Source organism: Pygoscelis adeliae, unplaced genomic scaffold, assembly GCF_000699105.1.
Source record: "Pygoscelis adeliae isolate BGI_AS28 unplaced genomic scaffold, ASM69910v1 Scaffold431, whole genome shotgun sequence".
Classification (NCBI taxonomy): Eukaryota; Metazoa; Chordata; class Aves; order Sphenisciformes; family Spheniscidae; genus Pygoscelis; species Pygoscelis adeliae.
In genome coordinates, this window is record NW_008824047.1 from 415,588 (window position 1) to 433,956 (window position 18,369).

Below are 18,369 nucleotides of genomic sequence, written 5' to 3' on the forward strand. Positions count from 1 at the left end.
AGAAGAGCAGCAGATTCAAAATAATTTTCTTAACAAAGGCATCTTGCATATGAAGAGTTCATCCTAAGGCACTGTTTGACCTCTTGGTCTCTCATTATTATCAAGTCATCAGAGGGTCTTTGGAGAGAAAGGGGAAAAAAAACCCGAGATACAGTTTATTTGTAAAACCTACCATGTAGCTCTAAAGCACATTCACAAAGAAGGGGGGGGAAGAAATCTGTCTGATTTCAGGAAGTCTCACAAAAACAGAGTTAGTGCAAATTACAGATTTTGGGGAAAGTGCAATGGAGTTGAGAAGCGAGGATTTAGAACAAAAGCGCTCTGAACTTAGATTAGAACACGGGGAGCGAAAGGCTATTTTAGACACAAGCATGTTTGCTTACGTATTAATTTAATGAATATAATTTCTTTAGGCATGACTATAATTGCTTATGAAAAATAGGGCATTGTCATGTCAAAACTGTGGCATGTGCCGCTCTGAATTTTTTTGGGGGGCTGGGGGCTAAATTCTTCCTCTTCTTTTTTAATTCTTTCTTTTTTAAAGTGAAGTTATTTCAGAGTTGTGATCGCTTCGGTTACTGAATGCTTATTAGGAAGCGAAGTACAACACATGACAGAAGCTCACCCAAATGTTGAATATATCATTTATATTTTATGACAGTGAATTATATAGAAGATTCTCAAGTAACTTTCAAATCATCAAACTGTAATTAAATATTGCAAAGACTGTCTGAAAATTCTTTAATTTTTAATGAAAGTTAAATATATATTGTCAGTCTACTTGAAGGTGTAGTATTTTAATGCATGACGCTCAGAACAAATTGGATAATGAAATGATTACTTTTAAATGAAACTGTTGCAGAAGCGTACATGGTTCAGCTGGCAAGTATCTTCTCAATACTCACGCACACACATTCGCACACTCAATAATTGTGAATTCCCAGACTGAAATTACAGCTACTCTGAGGTTTCTGGTGGCAAATTAAAAATCCCACAGAAGCAAAGCTTGAATGAGTTAGGTTCCCCAGATCATACAGGAAAGTATCTGTGGCTCTTTTTTTATATTAAATATATATTTTTTTAAAATCTGGACACATCAGATATAAATGTATTCTCTTTGTCTCACAGTTATAAATTGCAAGGTTTTGTACAGCTGCGGATTAAGTTAGGTAAGACAAAATAAAATCTGTTCTGCAAATCAGACCTAGATTTCTATATATAGGATTGCTACTCATAGATTTAACATAAATGTCCCATCAGCAGCATGCATTATATCGGTAGGTAGACAGGCAGGGCTCTCCTGTGCTGGATGCTGTGTATGTAATAAATAGTAGATATTCCTGCTCCCATAGAGTTCTTGATCCGAATAAGTCAGGGGTTTGTTTGTGTGGCTGTGCCCAACTAAGAAACTCATGGCAAGAGTCCTGTCATAGGTGGAATACGGGGATCTATGTGTCCTGGTGCGCATGTGTACGTTCTCGATCAGCCGTGATGCAATATGGGAAGCGGGGCTGGAGAGTGGCGTTACTGAAGTAACCAAGAATTTTGTCGCCGACTACGTCCCAGGGCAGATCTGGGGTGTAGGTGTGAACTGTGCATGCGCTGCCCCAAAACGTGAGCTTTCGTTCCACGCGCGCTCCTTGGTAGTCTGGGCTGTGGGACTTCTGAATGGGAAACCCAGGCAGGACTGGTCTCGAAGTGCATCGTTTCGAGCTACATTGAGGGTAACATGCTTGGCCTTTGGTGGTGGCCCCAGAGAAGTGTTGGGTAAGATGGAAATTACATGCCTTTGAGGGGTCTCGCTACGTTTCCAAAATGTGTCCCCGTCATTTAAAAATTGCAAATAGTACACCGAAATCATTAATGTTGCGGGGAAGTTCTTTTCAGTTAGGGTAACAACATTCGGCGTCAATACTGGCTTAATTAAATTTTCTTTTATGTTATCTTGGCACCTCATTTTATGTCGGGATCACATTCCTAATGCGTTCAAAACCCTGTAGGATCCCAAACTTTATAGCTGCTGCTTTCCGTAAAGCAGCAGCTTTTACCGCAGTAGGTCTGGCTCTAACAATGATGCATTTTAAAATCGCCTGCAAAATGTGAAATATGTCTGCTCTAATAAAACCAGAGTTTTTAGGCAAGTCTAAGGATTTTAATATATTTATGGAGAAGAGATGCCTTCTATTTCTTCAGCTGTATTTTCATAAAGTTGAGATATTTCACTATTAGGAAAGATGGAGGAAATAAATCTGAAATACTTGTTCCCCACCCATTTTTCCTTCAGCCGTTCTCATCCATAAGATATAACGGATGCTAATATGGCTCAGGCATCTTAAAAATCATAAGTTTTGCACGATAGCTATTGTCTATTGCTGAGAGTCCTCATGAGTCAAAAATCCTTCCTTCGAACTTAGACTCTGTTTATATTTTGCTTTTTTTCAGTACTTTAACTCTGGATGCAAATGCCTTTTCTGTTGGCTTCTCTATCATTCTCTGATGTCTGCAGATATTTGATCAGCTCTCTATTCTGCGCATAGCATGGCCCTTCTCTGGCAGCTACACGCATGGGAAAAAAAATGTTATCAATAAGTTCAGAGGAGCCTCAGCAGACTCAGAGAAATTTCACACAAACATAAAACAAAACCTAACCCCTGTGACGGGGAAAGTTTACATTGCGCCAGATTTTAGCAGCTTTCTTGTGCCTTTGGTGAGATGTCAGAAGCGCAGGTGATTTTAATTTTCTTGTACAGAGAGGAATGGAGAAGTTTGGAATTTGCATGCATGATCAGGACCTGTGTTTGGGAAAATGTAAACTCATCACAGTGGAAAATGTGTTGTTTGGAGTCTGAGGGTGAAAACAAAGCTGAGGATTTTGGAGAGACTGCCTGAGCCAGATGGCCTGGTGCATTCCCAGTCTGGCAGCCCAACTGCTCCCTCCTGTATAATATACAGCCATTTGTTCTGGGATATTTACGCTAGAGCTGTTTCCATGTGAATGTTTGAAAACCATTAAAAATGAACATATTAGGAGAGATAAATTTATTTAATTTGTGTGAATACGTCGATAAGCAGGCTGTGTATCAAAGGCAGAGGGAGAGTGGATAAAATAATTAGATGCTACCGAATTGTGCATTGAGAGACACAGCAAGAACTAACTGTCCTCGCCCTGGGACCCAGCGCTGTGCTCCGTGTCCGGGATAAACCTCACTGGGATGAGTCGGAAATTTCCTTGGGGAAGGGGTAAAACCTTGGGTAATTAAGGGTTAAGTATTCGAAGCCAAATAAATGTAATGCACAGTATTTTCTGTGTAGATATACAGCGGATACAAGCCTAATCCTCTCTGGGTGAAATTCTGGCCCATCTGAAGTCAATTGCAAAGCTCCTATTGAATTCGGTGGGGCCAGGATTTTATTTTCTCTCTGCGCGTATGGCTGTATACGTCATTACAAATCACTTTAGTTCTGTTTTTGAAAAGACCCTCATTTTAATGAGTTTTTCTTTCTCCTTTATTTCAATAAAGGACATAGTTTGTTTTGTGAAACAGATGAGGGATTTGAAAGCGAGTAGATTTAGATGCACGTTGGTGATTTCTCCCCTTCTCTTAATCTTTTAAAATCAAGGCCATGATATAACTGAATAATATAATGACCATGATCTCGTTCCTTCAAGATTGTTTCTCGTCCAGTTCAGAAAGCAGGATTGCTTGACTGGCAAACTGACACCACGAGACGATTCTGCCCTCAGTTGTACTAGCGTAAATCTGGATTTATTCAGGAATAGCTAAGGACGAAATCTGGCACTATATTTTTTCCAACTTAGTCGTCAACTATTTTACTGCTTTATCCTGCCCTCTTTACTGGGGAAAAAGTGGATTAAATGAGAACTGTAGCCTTGACTTTTATATTACCCCCCCTGCCTTTTATTTTACTTTATTTTTTTTTATGATCTCTGTCACTGAAAAGTTTAGGCGAATTGTTGGATGCACTTGTCATCTAGAAATGACTGCGATGTGCTCAATTTAGTAATTTTTATTTGCTGGCAAGCAGTGAATTGCATTTGATTTAACTTTTTATGCAGCTTTATTTAAATGGGAGTGAGGAAGTCTCATATTTTGACACTAATTTTTCGGGGCCATTTGTGCATGAGTGATCGTTACTCATTGGGACTTCTTGTAGAAAGGTTACTTGGGTGAGTAATGGCTTACAAAATGGAAGACGAATTTTGTGGGGAAATATTTAAGTTGTTCAGGAGAAGAAAAACTATTTTGAAACATTTATGAAATAACACCGAGTTAAAACTACATGAAGTAAACAAAAAGGAAAAAACCAAAGTCTATAATTTTGCATTTCCTTTGCTGCTGTTTTGTTGTGCAACTCTGATGTGTATTTGCAGGCTTATTTTTAGCTCTGGTGTGGTCAAGTTTATACACTGTAACTTTCACTTTATCTCTCATTAATGTGATCCCCATTTGACAAAATCACGACGATGTTAGTGTGACAAGAAATCCTCCCGCAATCACCCTGTTTTAAAGCCTGAACTTTAAAAAAACAATAATAATAAAAAATTAAGATACTTTTGTTAAAAGAGTAGCTTTTCAAATCTTAAACTTAAAAATTTTCACAACAGTGACATTGTAGACCCTTCCTGTAAAAATACTTCTGGCAGCTATAACGATCTGAAACTTTAGCAGTTCCTGTTTCCTTTTTGAAACTAATTGTAGAATTAATGCTTTAAAGCAGTGCCGTTTGCAAGACGGTAGAGTATCTGTAATGCTCTCGGGCAGCCATTCATGGAAGTAAACAGTTGGCGCTTTACACACCCGTTCGCCCAAGTAAATTGGGACATAGGAATGGGAGCTGGGGATGAGTTGCTCAGAAATGAACTCAGCAATTCCTCCTGCTTCCTAGAATTCCCTAGGAATTCCTGCGGGAATAGGGTATGTGGGAGTATCTGCGCTTAACGGGGAGAAAACAAAATATGCATGGGTACAACATCGGTAATTAAATGCACATCAAGTGAAAAGGAAGTCCTTACCGTAGAGGAAGGCAGAAGAATGTCATGCACGCAAAGAAGGGATCACTGATGCTAAACACTACAGACAAGGTGATTATGTACCGCAGTGTTGACTCTGCCCATTCATTATTGCTATTTAGTTGAGTTATTTAAGCGGGTACCTGGAGGTTAAGTAAGCATAGCGGCAGGAAGAGAAGAGGAAGAGAGAGGGGAGGGGAGGGGAAAAAAAAAGAAAGTAAATTTTGTGTTCTGGTTTGTCATTTCTAGTTCTTCCTTGACTTCACTGGCAACAAGATAACCCATACTGGGTAAATTTATTTTAAGATTTGAAAGTCTAAGAAGAATAAGCCAAGTCCAGCAGTTCTCTCTCAGGCACTATTCCCCCGTGTCATGCTGTGATGTACAGAGGTGGATGGGGACTGGAGGTGTTTGTCTCTGCTAAAGGCCTCGGGAGTAGATCTGCTCTTTACCCCCCATGCTCCGCTCTCTCAGAGGCAGATTGTTCTTTGATTATGCATTGATTAAGTCCAAAAAGTGTTGTGAGCTTCCCCCTTGCCCGGCCTGTCCCACTGCCAGGTGGAACCTGATTTGGGGTTTCCTGGAGTCCGTGCAACGTCCCTGCTGACCGACCCCATCAGTTGTCAGCTGCTTACTTTGATTCCCCGTTTTTTTGCTGGAAGAAATTTCTCCTCGTCTTCCTCCTTAATGCATGGAAATGAGGATCTTCTGAATTCATCCCAACTCCTGAGGTAACACATGGATGACTGTACTGCCATCTTCCAAGGCCTCTTGCAAACCACCTGTAGCTCTCTTGGGCACTGATGTGGAAGTACCTCGAGGTGTGGGCCAGCAACCGAGCAGGGACGTGGGGTCCCAGCTGGGGTCAGGGGCGTTTGCTGGTGTCTGTGCTGCGTGGACCTTGCACGCGTCCTGAGACCACTTTCGTGTCCCCTTTATACGAGTGCTGGGTTCACAGGTTTTGTGCCTCACTGGTGGGAATGAGGGGGCAGAAGTCAGGTGAAACTCTGTACCCGTTAGTTGCAATGGCACCGTTGGCCTCCGTTTCATCTTAGCAAAAAAACCCCTCCCTGGCTCTCAGGTTTTAGGGGAATGCACACTGCAAAACCAAAAAAAAAAAAATTAAAACTAAGGAAGATAACACAGCCCCATTCCTGATATTATATATAGAATCATTAAATCATTTTATAATGCATGTTATTATTATTGCATATTACTATTAAAATGGTGTTAAAAATCAGCTCGTGCTTCTTCAGATTTGTGTGTCCTGAGATCCGTGCCCCCTTTGCACGTACAACACCTCTTACCCTTGGTGGGTTATATTTCTAAGGACTGGGAAAGCAGTTCGTATGATCTTACTTCATCATATATTAAGATAACTTATTTTTTCTCATTATTTTCCACACTTCCATTTCAAAGTGGTCTCATTCCACAAAAAAGTATTTAATCCATATAGCATATTTTTGTTTTTTATTTTCAATATCTATTTTATTGTTAGCTTTAAGGATACCCATATCAGATGTCATTTTACTTGCAGAGTTTGTTCCCCAATTTCTTCTTTTTAAGTCTGTATTTTAGAGGCTGAAAAGGTTGCGCCGCAGGTCAAGGGCAGAGCTGACGCTCAGAAGCAGGACTAGTCATGTCACCGAGGCTGGGGCTCTAACTAGTGATCCCAGCTCCAGCGTGGCACCCTCAAAGATTCAGGAGCCACAGTGCTATCAAAAGATGCTGTTGCAAAGGCAGCTCCTTTTCACTCTTGTTTTCCTGCTGGGGGGCTGGTGCCTGGGGCCCGGGGTGGTTAGAAAAGATAACTCTGTCCCGATCAGATGGAAACCCTGTGCTGAGCGGGCTGTGAGCGCTAACCTAGTTAGCGTGTAACACCGATCCCTCGCCGTCGCCGCTGGTTCTGCTGGTGGGAGGACTGCAAACATAGACTCTTCCTGAAATGCGAATATACGGTCTTTCCACAGTTTTAACTTAAAGGATTCTCCCCATGCTATCTCAGAGTCAAATTTCTCAAGCTGGTTGATCCTCTGTTTGCTTTGGTATCCTCTGCTCTGGTAGGACCTGCCGCTCGCTTATTTATATCCCTGTAACTGCAGAGCTGCTCTCTGGAAAGCGGTGGATCACGAGGTTCAAGGGGAGAATTGGGCCCAAGCGCTTTCTCAGGAGCTACCAGGAAAATGCCGGGGCTGTGCAGCTTTTGTAATTAAAAATACATGAGCTCTCTCTTTTCTGTCTTTTTTTTTTTTAATGAATAGGACCCAAAGTATGCCAAGCCTTGCTGTTTTTTTTTTTTCTTTTTTTTTCTTTTAATGCTATTAGGTTTATATTTTATTCTGAATTGAAAAGAAAATTGTGGTTGTCTTGACTACTAAAAAAACCCATCCTACACACCGCTTGAGAGATGTGCAATGGAGAGGAGGGAATTTAGCTGTACTCAGCTTCTGTTGTTTTCCAACTGCAAGTACTGGAGCAGGTTCGGTGGAGACGCGGTCTCTTTAGCCTGCGACTTGGCTTGCAACTCCAGCTGCGCCTTCGGTTACCGCGATGCATTTTTATTTTCTCCGAACTCAACTCGATGTACAGCTAAAAATGTGTTTTGTTTCTAGGCGATAGTATACGAAGGCCAAGACAAGAACCCAGAAATGTGCCGAGTTCTGCTCACGCATGAAATAATGTGCAGGTAAGAAATACCCCGCTTCCAGTTAATTAGTGATGAGAAGATGAATCTGTCTCTCAAAATCTAGGTTGAACTTGCAGCTATTTTCGGACTTAAATTTATCTTTCTTGCATTAAACAATCCCAAAATAACACAGTTCTGTGTGTGTAATTAGCAGCAAGGTCTCAGTCGTCACACTAGTTTTCAATTATTTATAAAGAGTTATTCTTAACAGAATGCTACTTGTTTTCATTTAGACACCGTAGCCCACAAAAGGTCTCCTCACCAAAATTAACAGTCAATTATAGTCTTCTAGCAATAAACCTCTCTGTCCCCAATTCCCAACAAAACCTCCTCAGTAAGATGACAAAATAGTAATTTTGGTTTTTTTTTTCCTGGATGTGCATTAAGACTTGAAGTCAGGAGGCCTTTTTTGTCCTGGTTGCTGCTCATGCAAGGTCCCCGCTCGGCCGGAGCGGAGCAGTGATACTCCTCCCACACCAAAGGTGTCTTCTTGTTGATTTTCTTTAAAGTTCCCCTGCAGATTTGGCTCTGCCTTGTGCTCTCTTCCCCTGAACATGCCTGCCTGGGGTTGGTCACTTAAATTCGGGACAGTCAAATATCTTCTCTCCTGAACGTGGTACTTCTGCAGCTGCTTCCTTCTCTTTTCTGGCTGATTGAAATAGGTGAAGCCTCTTCTACTTCCTTTTTACCACAGAGAAGGCAGCATCTTCCCACAAACCCCTCCGACACCTAGGAGAGCTTGACCTTGCAGTCTCATTAAAGTTAGTGGGTGTTTTTTGCATGTCTGAAAAAATCATTTGTTACATGTTATTCGATGGCAGAAAATAATTCCCTGGTGGAAGACGTGGCGTTCTTGCATAAGCTCATTGTTACAATCAGTTGTTTTAAGACCGTAAAAATGCCATTGCATGCATTATAACTTTTACAAAGCACATTTACTAAAAAGGAGTAACTTGAGGGTAAAAACTACTACCCACTTCTAAGAGAATAAACTTGGATGAGGGTTTCCTGGTGGGGGAGAGTCTTAGACAAAATATTCAGATGGAAACTTCTCTGTTGGTTGATTTTTTAAAATTTTTTTTTCATTCTTGGCGATTTGCATGTTTTGTCCTCCACGGCAGCTCCTCGGTGATAAAACCCTGCTGGAGGGCAGTGCCCTGCGATGCCGGCAGAGAAGGAGCTGCTCTCCTTGCTTTGCCAGCCTGGGCGAAACCCCGCGCAGCCCTCCAAATTCTTCCTTACAGGATTTGGGGGATTTTAGTTTTCATGTCGTATTTTTCTAGGCTGCTTTGTCCAGTAGGTTTGGCTTCTTCCAGGAAACCAAAGACAACCCATTACAGCCTAGGAACGATCAGAGCAGACGGGTATCTCCAAGAGGTGCCTGAGCTTCTGCTGCCGTTGGGAGCTACAGCACTGCTTTGCTGAGGACTCCCGGCCAGTTCTCCCTTTCCAAATGGAAACCCAGTGCTGACAACTCGTAATTGCCCTAAAATTCATTGGCCCAATTAGCACCACTTTCACACTAGATACCTAGCTAGGAACAATTCATGGAAATATTAAAGGAGGCCCCTGACCTGATAAGGCTGAAGTGCGTGCTTTGCTTTTCTTCTGTAATAGACCAGTAAAACAGTGGGACTGTTCACGTGAGTAAAATTAAGCACATGCTCAAGTGCCTGCAGCATCAGGGTCTGAATCTGTTGTTAGTCCTGGGTGATGTGCCCTCCTGATTCTTAAACGGCAAGGTTTTGAGGTAGGAATTACATCGGCCTGCCACTCACTGAGCCATCCGTGCAAGAGTAAGAATCACCTACTTTAATGCATTAATTTTCTTACAAATATTTCAGAAACATAAAGAGTAAGAAGTAAATCGAAACTTTATATAGAGGGCTGAGTTTTAACCAGAAGACCAAATACCTGCATCAAAGATTTACGGCCATTCAATATACTTTGACTGAGACAAAATTATTTTCGTTCTGGGAATGTGGGAAGATGTGCAGTCTTTCCCTTTGTTAAAGCACTTTACACTTTCTTTGTGCTTAAAATTCTCTGGATCAGGAGCTTTATTCTTCTCTTCCTATTTGTTTACAGCTAGTCCTTGCTTTGTGTTTCACAACCATAAGGGTAGCAAAAAAAAAAATTATCTGACCAGAGTAGGCAAATTTGTGTGCCTGATGGGGTGGGGGAGGCATATTCAAATTTCTAACAGCTCATATTAGATATTACCCATTTCCTTTTCTGCCTATACATGTGTAAGAGGGTGCTGTTTGTTTACCAGGCTGCTTGACCCTATTGCACAAATCTGTCATCTATTGTGCTGCTAACACTCTTTTAAATTGCAAATCTGATGCTCTTTAGGGGTCTAGAAGGGGGGAAAAAAAAAATCTCTCTCCACACCATTCTGTTTCTCTTGATTTCTTGCCTGTTGTAAGTGGAAGTTGGGATGTGCTGAATTTGCACCAGGGGTGCAAATGCAGCCTCAATTATAAGCATAAAATTAGAGTCTGTTCCCCATTAATCAGCCCAGCTAATTGCTATGCACTACCATTAGCCATATGGTGTGAAAGACAGCTTGCTCTCCCTAAGATGAAATTTCTTCATTTCAGACATGAAATAGTGAGGGCTCTGTATTTTAAAATAGCTTGTTTTAGATATTTAATTTCTAAACAACTTTCAGCAGTGCTTTCTATCAAGGCTAACTGCATAATAAAACTTTGCATTTATGTGACAAAGCTGGGTATTTATAGTATACTACAACTATGGCACGGATAAGACAAAGAATTCAAATGTATAGGAGAGTCCTGGTTGTGGTAGGAAAGTGGGGCTGAGGTTTGCTTCAGGTGGCTGTTTATTTCAAAGGATTTAATTGTGTTTTGTCAAATATAAAAATCTACACTGTTGGCAAAAATGTTAATAGCTGGGGAGAATTCACAGCCTCAGTGGAATTTATTGGTATTGTAGGCAGCATGGGGAGGGACATCTATAGTTAATATTGCCTCAACAATTTCCATTATGAAACCTTCAGTGGCTTACAGCTTTGCCAAACTTAAACTGTTCTGGCTGAAATGTCCTTTGCAGGGTGTCAGCCTCAGGCTGACTTTCTTTGGAAAGTTTCAGCTAAAATGGTTCAGTGATTTCTGAGAATGAGGTTGGAGTAAAATATGGGTTTTGCCTGTGTAAAATAAAATCTTACAGCTGTTTTGGCGAGAAGCTCCCGTACCTCCACGCTTTGGGGCGAGGAGCCTGTTTGGGGCAGGGGTTGTCCCCGACGCATTGTCTGCGGGATGAAACCCACCTCGCTGGGAGCTTCTGCAAAATCTCCCACACGGACTCGCTAACGACTTGTTAGCAAGCCTGGCAGCTAAATGATCAGAAAGTCGCATTTGCGCTGGCCACATGCCATCGCCCCGTAATTTCTCATTGTTCATTGTGCCCGCAGAAAGCCCGAGCGCGCAAATACACAAAGCAGGGCTCCTCTCCTGAGTGATGCTCCTGGCCACCACGCTGGGGTGGGGACAGGGGGATTTGGGGGTGCCAGACATCAGGGTGAGGAGGCCATCTCCTGTGCGCCTGCGGCGGGGCTGGGCAGTGCGGGATAGAGATGCTCCAGTGCAGGGAAAGGAAGAGGAGGAGGAAGATATGGAGCAAGATGGCAGGAGGGCAGCAGGTCCCCAGAGGGTTGGGGTGAGGACAAAGGCGGCAACAAAAGCTGGGAGTGGTGGTGGCCAGGGGATGGGGAGGCCTGCAAAGGGGCAGGATGGGGATGGCGTGGGCACGAGCCCTGGGGATGGCAATAGGAGGGGGGGAAACCTGGGGTAGGCAGAGATGGGGTGCAGGAGCTGGAGGGGGTTGTAATGGCAAGAGACTTCATTACTGTCAAGGACTACTTGTTTTAAAAACAACCAACCTACCAAACGAAGCAATTCTTGCAGTCTTTTCCTGTGGGCCAGCATGACGTTGTGCCTGAGCCATGGCTCCTTGCCCCACTTGGGGACGGGCATCACGGAGGGACAGCGAGGACAAGTCCTTGCCCTCCTGGCTGCAAGGAGCTGTCACTCAGTGCTTTCACAGAGCCTCACTGGGAGCTGGAAGGTTTCTGGGTGACTTGGAAAAGCTCCTGGGAATTTTTAAATTCCTTCAAGGAAAGGAGAAAGGGTGATGAATATTTAGGAACTTTTTTCCAAGTGTTAAGTTGGCACTAAAAGCCAAAGCTTTCAAGGCAAGTTGAATTAAAAGTACTTCTCGTGCAATGCAACCAGGTCTCAAACTCAGGGTTTGTGTGATGTTTCAATTCTCTGCATAAAAAAACTAGGGTAGACAAGGCCTCGGATTCTGCTGTTGGGGGAAAAAATGCAAAAGGCAAGCTAAGGTTTAAAAAATAATTATCTAGAACATGAAATAACATTTGTGGCCTCCTTTCATGCCACAGAGCCACCAGACGGCGGGATGTGCCAGCCATGCACCTCTTCCACATCACCCTCAAATTGCGGTGCAGGGAGTGAGGTCTCTTAGTATTGCTTGGGATTATTGGGGTGCACTCTTGGGAAGCCCTAGCCGAATGAGGGGGCCACCCGACGAGCAAAGCAGTGTTTCCCCTGCTCTCGAAGCCGGGTTGTCCCCGTCAGCCAGCGCCTGACTCCCTCCTGCTCGCAGTAGGAGGCAAGACCGAGGTGTCCCCGTCTCCGGGCCCCCGTGGCCACCTCTCCCGCTGGGTTAGCGCTCCGGGAAGGTGCCTGCCTCTGAGCCTGGTGGTGTGTAGATGGTGGTATCTGCCCATCTCAGGCTGGGAGCCTGGGAACCTTTGCTCGCCTGAGTAAATGTGGCAATTTCTGTCCCTCCAGTCTGCTGTGAGAATGTCAGGACTAGCCCTGATTTGCTTCAGTCACAAGAACTGCATTGTCTTAACTTGTGCCAACTCTGTTTCTAATTACATTTTAATCATTTAAAAATGATTAGCAGTTTTTATTGCCTTGTTTGTGGGTAAATTTTCTCACCCCACACATTCTAGCTGCACTCCAATGACAAGTCCTTTTATAGGCAAAAAAGCCCCCTGAACGTCCACATGACTATTTACCTACAGCATATTTTATTCCTTCCTAAATTCTAATACTTTCTGGGTGCCAAGGCTCTTGCATTTTTTGGTGGATCAATTGTGGTATTGTGCTGTAAAATTAAGCAGTTTTTTTTGGCAATCCCAAACAATGTAACTTCCACCGAAATGAAGATACCGCACATGTGTTAACTGTGAAAAGTTTCAGCCCTGAATAGTTGCCTTGAAGCTTTTTGCGGTGAAAAGAATTATGTATTTTCCTCTCTTTGAAAACAAAATTTTTTTTTTTTTAAACCATGTTTAAACAGGCTGTTTTTGTAAAAGGCCCCCTTTTTTTTTGTTATCTTTAGTGTGGTTAGTTGCTTTATTGCTAATCTTGGTGGGTAACTGTATATTATTCACTCTATTGTTCAGCAACACAAGAGAACCTTTGTCATACTCCCAACAGGGCTATTTATATAGCGTGGCACTTCTGAGGGCTTCTTCCTGCCCTGATGTTCTTCCACCTTCTGGGGAAAAGAAAATAGTTCATCTGAGCGGGAGTGCGATCAGTGGTCGTTCCTGCCAGCTGCCCAAAGCTGGCTGCTGAAATAAAGGCGATGCGCGGGACCCTGGGATGCCAGTTGGAACAAGCTTGGTGTTTTCCAAAGATTGGGTTGCGTGTGGTTGAGGTTTATCAGAAAGTTTATTGAACGGAGAGATGTGCCCAGGTCTAGCCAGGGAGAGCAAACGGGGTGGTCCTCACTGCCTGTCACTTGGTGCCACCATGGGATGGGGTCCCTGCAGCCCTCACCCCACAGGAGCTGCCCAGGCTTCATCCAGCAGGTCCCTGGGGACCAAGGAGGGCTTGGGAAGACCAAGAGCTTCTTGGTTTTTTTTCTTTTTTTGTTTTTTTTTAATTGCTTGGAGCCTTAACTTCAGTGGGGAATTTTCTGTCAAGGGATGTCACCAAATAGGAGCTTTCTTTGCTAGATGGGTGTTTCCTCCCTGGGGTGAGCGGGTAGGTGAAAGCCTGAGGCTTTGCTCACCTATGTAGCTGTGACTCGGTCTTACGGGTTTAGACGGGCTGCTGGGGAGAGCAGGGTGCCTACAGGCAGCCCCCCCATCACTTGGCCACAGCTCTAGATGCACCACGAGGGATTCCCACCCTGAGCAGAATCGCGTATATTGCTGTGAGTTTACCTGCAATATATTTGTGGCTCCTAATGGACAATAACCCCTGACAAGGAATCATCACAAACAACGATTTAACTTCTCTTAGGAAACAATGAGCCACCTTAATTCAAAAGAATCCCAGCCTCGAGGTCAGCGATGGAGCAGTGCTTTGGGAGACGGAGCTTATATTTCACATGCCTGCTTTGTATCTGACCTGACGCAGGGCACCAGCCGCTGGAGCTGTGCTCTCCATGGCATTAGCAATCATTAACATGCTCAGAAAACTTGGGGAAACAGGCACGCCCGAGCATAAAAACGCTGCTGCCGATGGCGCTTGCATTTTGGCTCCCCCATTAACAACAGTGTTTCTTAGAGGGAGAATAATTGTGCTTTCAGATTTCGTGGGGAGGTTTCCCAGTAGCTGAGAATTTGGCTCTGTGGAGAAGCAAGAATATCTTATGGACGTGTAACATAAGCGTTAAGCAAATGTAAAAACCAGGCTCAGCGGGGAAAAAGCTGCCTTATTTTGTGTGCGAGCGTATGCGGGACAACTGTTAAACCCTATGGAAAAGAGGCTACAAATAGGCAGGTCTCCCTGTTTCGGGTGATCCTTGAATTATTATTTGTGAAAGGGGCAAACCCCCTCTCTTTTTATATTTGCCGTTGCTAACCAGCTGTGCAAGAAGTTAAACATAGTAATTAACCCATATGTGACCCACTACATTTGACTGATTTCCAGGCAGGGACGGAGCGGTAACTCTAGCCAGCAATTTGAACCTACCATGTTCGTAATGATGATTTTACAGTGTAATGGTCGCACTAAATCCTTTCACTTTTGCTCTGTAGCCGCTGTTGTGACAAGAAAAGCTGTGGCAACAGAAATGAGACTCCATCAGATCCAGTGATAATTGACAGGTAAGGACTGCTATTGTTTCCTTCCATTTTTTTTCTCCCCCTCCTCATTATAATGAAACACCTGCCCTGTGTTGCTAATGGGAAGAATTAGGAGTATATACGGATGAAATTTTGTTTTTGATACCAAATTAGTTGTGCTTTGCAATTGCGATCGCCACGGAAGGGCCATATGGAGGATAACGGAGCGACCTGCTCTTTGGAGGGCTCCGCTTCTTGTAACTGATTCATGTGCATAAAGAGGAGATTTTTCTTTCTGACTTTCTGTGGCTCAATTCACATGCTGTGCCAGGGAAGCTTCAGGAATAAAATAATAATAGTTTGTGATTTATGAAATGTGGTTGGGTGCTTATAAATATTTAACTTTTATTTGAAAAATGTTTGAATCATTATCACTTTTAGCTACAGTAGTTCTGTTGGATGCAATCCATCTACATTTTAAGGTTTTTATTTATGCATAAAAACAGTTAAAAAAAAAGATCTGCAAAGTAAGGTTTTTTCTCCTGTTATTTTCTTTGGTTGGAATACTATTTTGACTGTATTGTCAGTTGATTAATTAATTTTTGCCTGTCTTAATTATTGTGTTTTTAAACAGATCCATATTGCTAATCTGACATCACCGAGTAAATCACTGTAGTACAATACATCTATTTCAGTTTTTCCGAGCCACGCGTAGTTTCTGTGCTTGCAAATTATGCAAAATGGTAGCCAAATAGTCATTTTTACATTTTAATTGTCCAAACTCATTGTACAAAGCCACGTGCGATAACCAGGTTATTATGCAGCATGACTCTAGCAGAGTTAAATGGCCATGAAGTACTGAAAGCGTCTGTCATCAGCTGGGGAAAGCAATACCCTCGCGCTAACCTGTGAACAGAGGGACCCCGAAGGGGAACTATCTCTACATATAGGGGTGAAAGCATAGAATAGTGTGCTTCTCCTTGCATTGTTGTCTGAGTTAATGTTTGCTATATTAAGTTTAAAGTATCTTCCGTGCCAGTGCGTCCGTTTTATGAAAGAAGGTGAAGAGGGTTTGATGTGTTGGGTGCCACACGCAGAGAGCGGGCCGGGGGGATGGCAGAGCTTGCCTGGCATTGTGCTCATCCAGACTCCCAGATTTACAGTTCTTGTTTGAATTTGGTAAGAAAGTACATATATTGGAAGCTTATAGCAGATGTTTTGATTAGCTATAATAAGTAGTCCTGAGAATGTTTAAATCTCAGAAGGTATCTCTATCTATTTTAACTAGGTATATTTTCATCTCCTGTGAGCATGAGGTAGTACCAGGGAAAGTGGGGGAAAAGAGAACCCCACAGTGAAATCTGTATAGAGATGTGTTTTATAAGCATGCTGCAGAGTTGAACACTATAAACATGGTGTTGAGTGGCATTTTGAGCAACATGAAAGCTACAAAATTCACATGAATTTTTCATTGTACTGGAAAGTGAGATGTTAGGATGCTAATGGCAGGTTTACGGAAATATTTTGTTTAACTATCTAGTATGCAAAACTGCTAGTTGCAAATCATTTTAAATTATGAAAGCCAGAGATGCTGTCTGTTATGTGCTTCCTGCAAAATGAGGAAAACAGTTACATGAAAAAAACAGATTTAGCTTCCTAGCAGTGATCAATTTATCAGTCTTTACGTAAATTGATGCAAAAGGTACCAATTCTGAAGATTATTTTTAAAATGCAAGCTAAACATAATTTAAAGATGGTAATACAAACCCTACCTCACCACCCGTACCGAATCACGCTTGGCTTGTGAATGGGTTAAGCTTTTAAGTTCTTCACTTGGTTTTAAATTGTGACTTTGATACAGAAGGTTGATATGACTGTCGTTTGAATAACATTTGATTTTGACCTGTTCCTGTGGGTTGCAATGGTATAAGAAATTTGACTCAGCAGTACTGTAATTAGCCCTCCCCGTGTTTTTGAAACAGGATTGTGTTACCTGGATTGCATTAGTGTGGCTTCTATTGTTGCCGCTTCGCATCTGTCCCAGTAGGGTACTTAAAACCTTTTCTTGGCCGGGGCTAGTTCAAACAATTTAGGCCAAATAAGTATGTGCTTTATACAGTCAGTGGCTTTAGTGATGTTTCTTGTGTCATTTATCCTACCTTTTTTTTTTTTCCCCTTTTGGTTTGGAAAGGATGAAGTGATCTGTATGGAGCCTTTTTACCTTAAAACGAGTCCTTTAAAATGGTTCTAACATTAAAATGCCTGCACAAGTCAGAACATGTGTTTAGTTGTACTCTATTGTCACTTCTCCATGCACACAATTTTTAACTATTATGTCAATTGATATGCAAAACCATATTTAGCTATTTTTATTTGCATGTAAGCTTACAGAATTCATTTACCATTTGGGCTAAAGCACTCCCACATGCCCTACACTCTGGTAAAGTCTTGCCTGTGGATTTAATCTAAGTCTTGCATCAAATCCTGCGAATCCACAGACTCTGACCTAACATAGAATTTAACGTAGGATCTATCCATGGGATTTTTGACATATGTACTTACATGGAAATGCTATCCTCGTCTTACATGCTGGAATACTATTTTGGATTGATTAATTCTCTTTGATGAGGCTAGAGAAACTTGGGATAGAGAGAGCTCCGTCTTTGTGGTGGTTTAGTGAACTTGGCAAAGAGGCTGTTTGGCAACTTCAAAGTTACATGTGTTGTGTTCTTTTTCAAACCCTAGATATATATGAAAACTAAATCATATATTTTTATTTAATCAAAATGTGGGATTTAAAAAAAGTTTGAAACAGGACACGACTTTATCCTTTATAAAATTGCTTTATACTTTGCTCTATTATAGTATCAGCAGATACAGCAGTGAAAGGGACCTAAAGACATTTATACTCATGTAGCGATCTAAATTTTCTCTGGAGAACAAAATAAATCTATTATGCTTGTAGAGCAGTCGTTTCAAGGAAGTTTCTTGGAAACCTGTGTGTGTCTGAATCATCTTAGCATAGCCTGTATATTTTATCGCTAATCCAGTTACATGTGTTGAGATGAAGCTCTGATGAACAGGAACTCATTTTAAAAGGGGTATTATTGTCACAATACAAACGCACAATTCCTCCTACAAGCGCAGTGGCAGGGCTGCATTGTAATCACACTTAAAGAAAACACAGAGCACTTCCTGTTATTAAATTAAATTCTGGATTGATTTAACTTTCAAATTGTAACTCATATTTGAATTTAAAAGGTTTGCAATAAAATTCCTGTGAAGAAATTGAATAAATTGTAGTTTTATTACCACTCTGGATATCCTGGTGTCCTAACCTTTTTCCTTACAGTTATAGTTATAGTTATAGTTCAATAAATAAAACCTCATTAGACTATTCCCATTTCAACGAGTTTATTAAATTTTACAGGAGTAATTAGCATAAGCTGTGCTAATTTTTCTGGAAGACTAATGAGAGAGCTTCCTAATTAGGTTTGCTTTGTAAGAATCAGAAAAGATGATAATGACAAAAGTCACATAGGGGAGAAAGTGGGGCTTTATATTATTCCTTGTTTC

At 42.0% G+C, this 18,369-nt stretch overlaps 1 protein-coding gene across 1 annotated transcript in view; it reads left to right on the plus strand.

The window, feature by feature from the left end:
* Positions 1–1,466: 1,466 nt before the first annotated feature.
* Positions 1,467–18,369, plus strand: part of EBF1 (early B-cell factor 1) — a 281,018-nt gene continuing 264,115 nt past the window's right edge. The window contains exons 1-4 of the mRNA XM_009333536.1: positions 1,467–1,724; positions 2,507–2,707; positions 7,645–7,718; positions 14,767–14,835. Coding sequence (XP_009331811.1) covers positions 1,467–1,724; positions 2,507–2,707; positions 7,645–7,718; positions 14,767–14,835 — 602 coding nt within the window. The remainder of the gene's footprint in view (positions 1,725–2,506; positions 2,708–7,644; positions 7,719–14,766; positions 14,836–18,369) is intronic.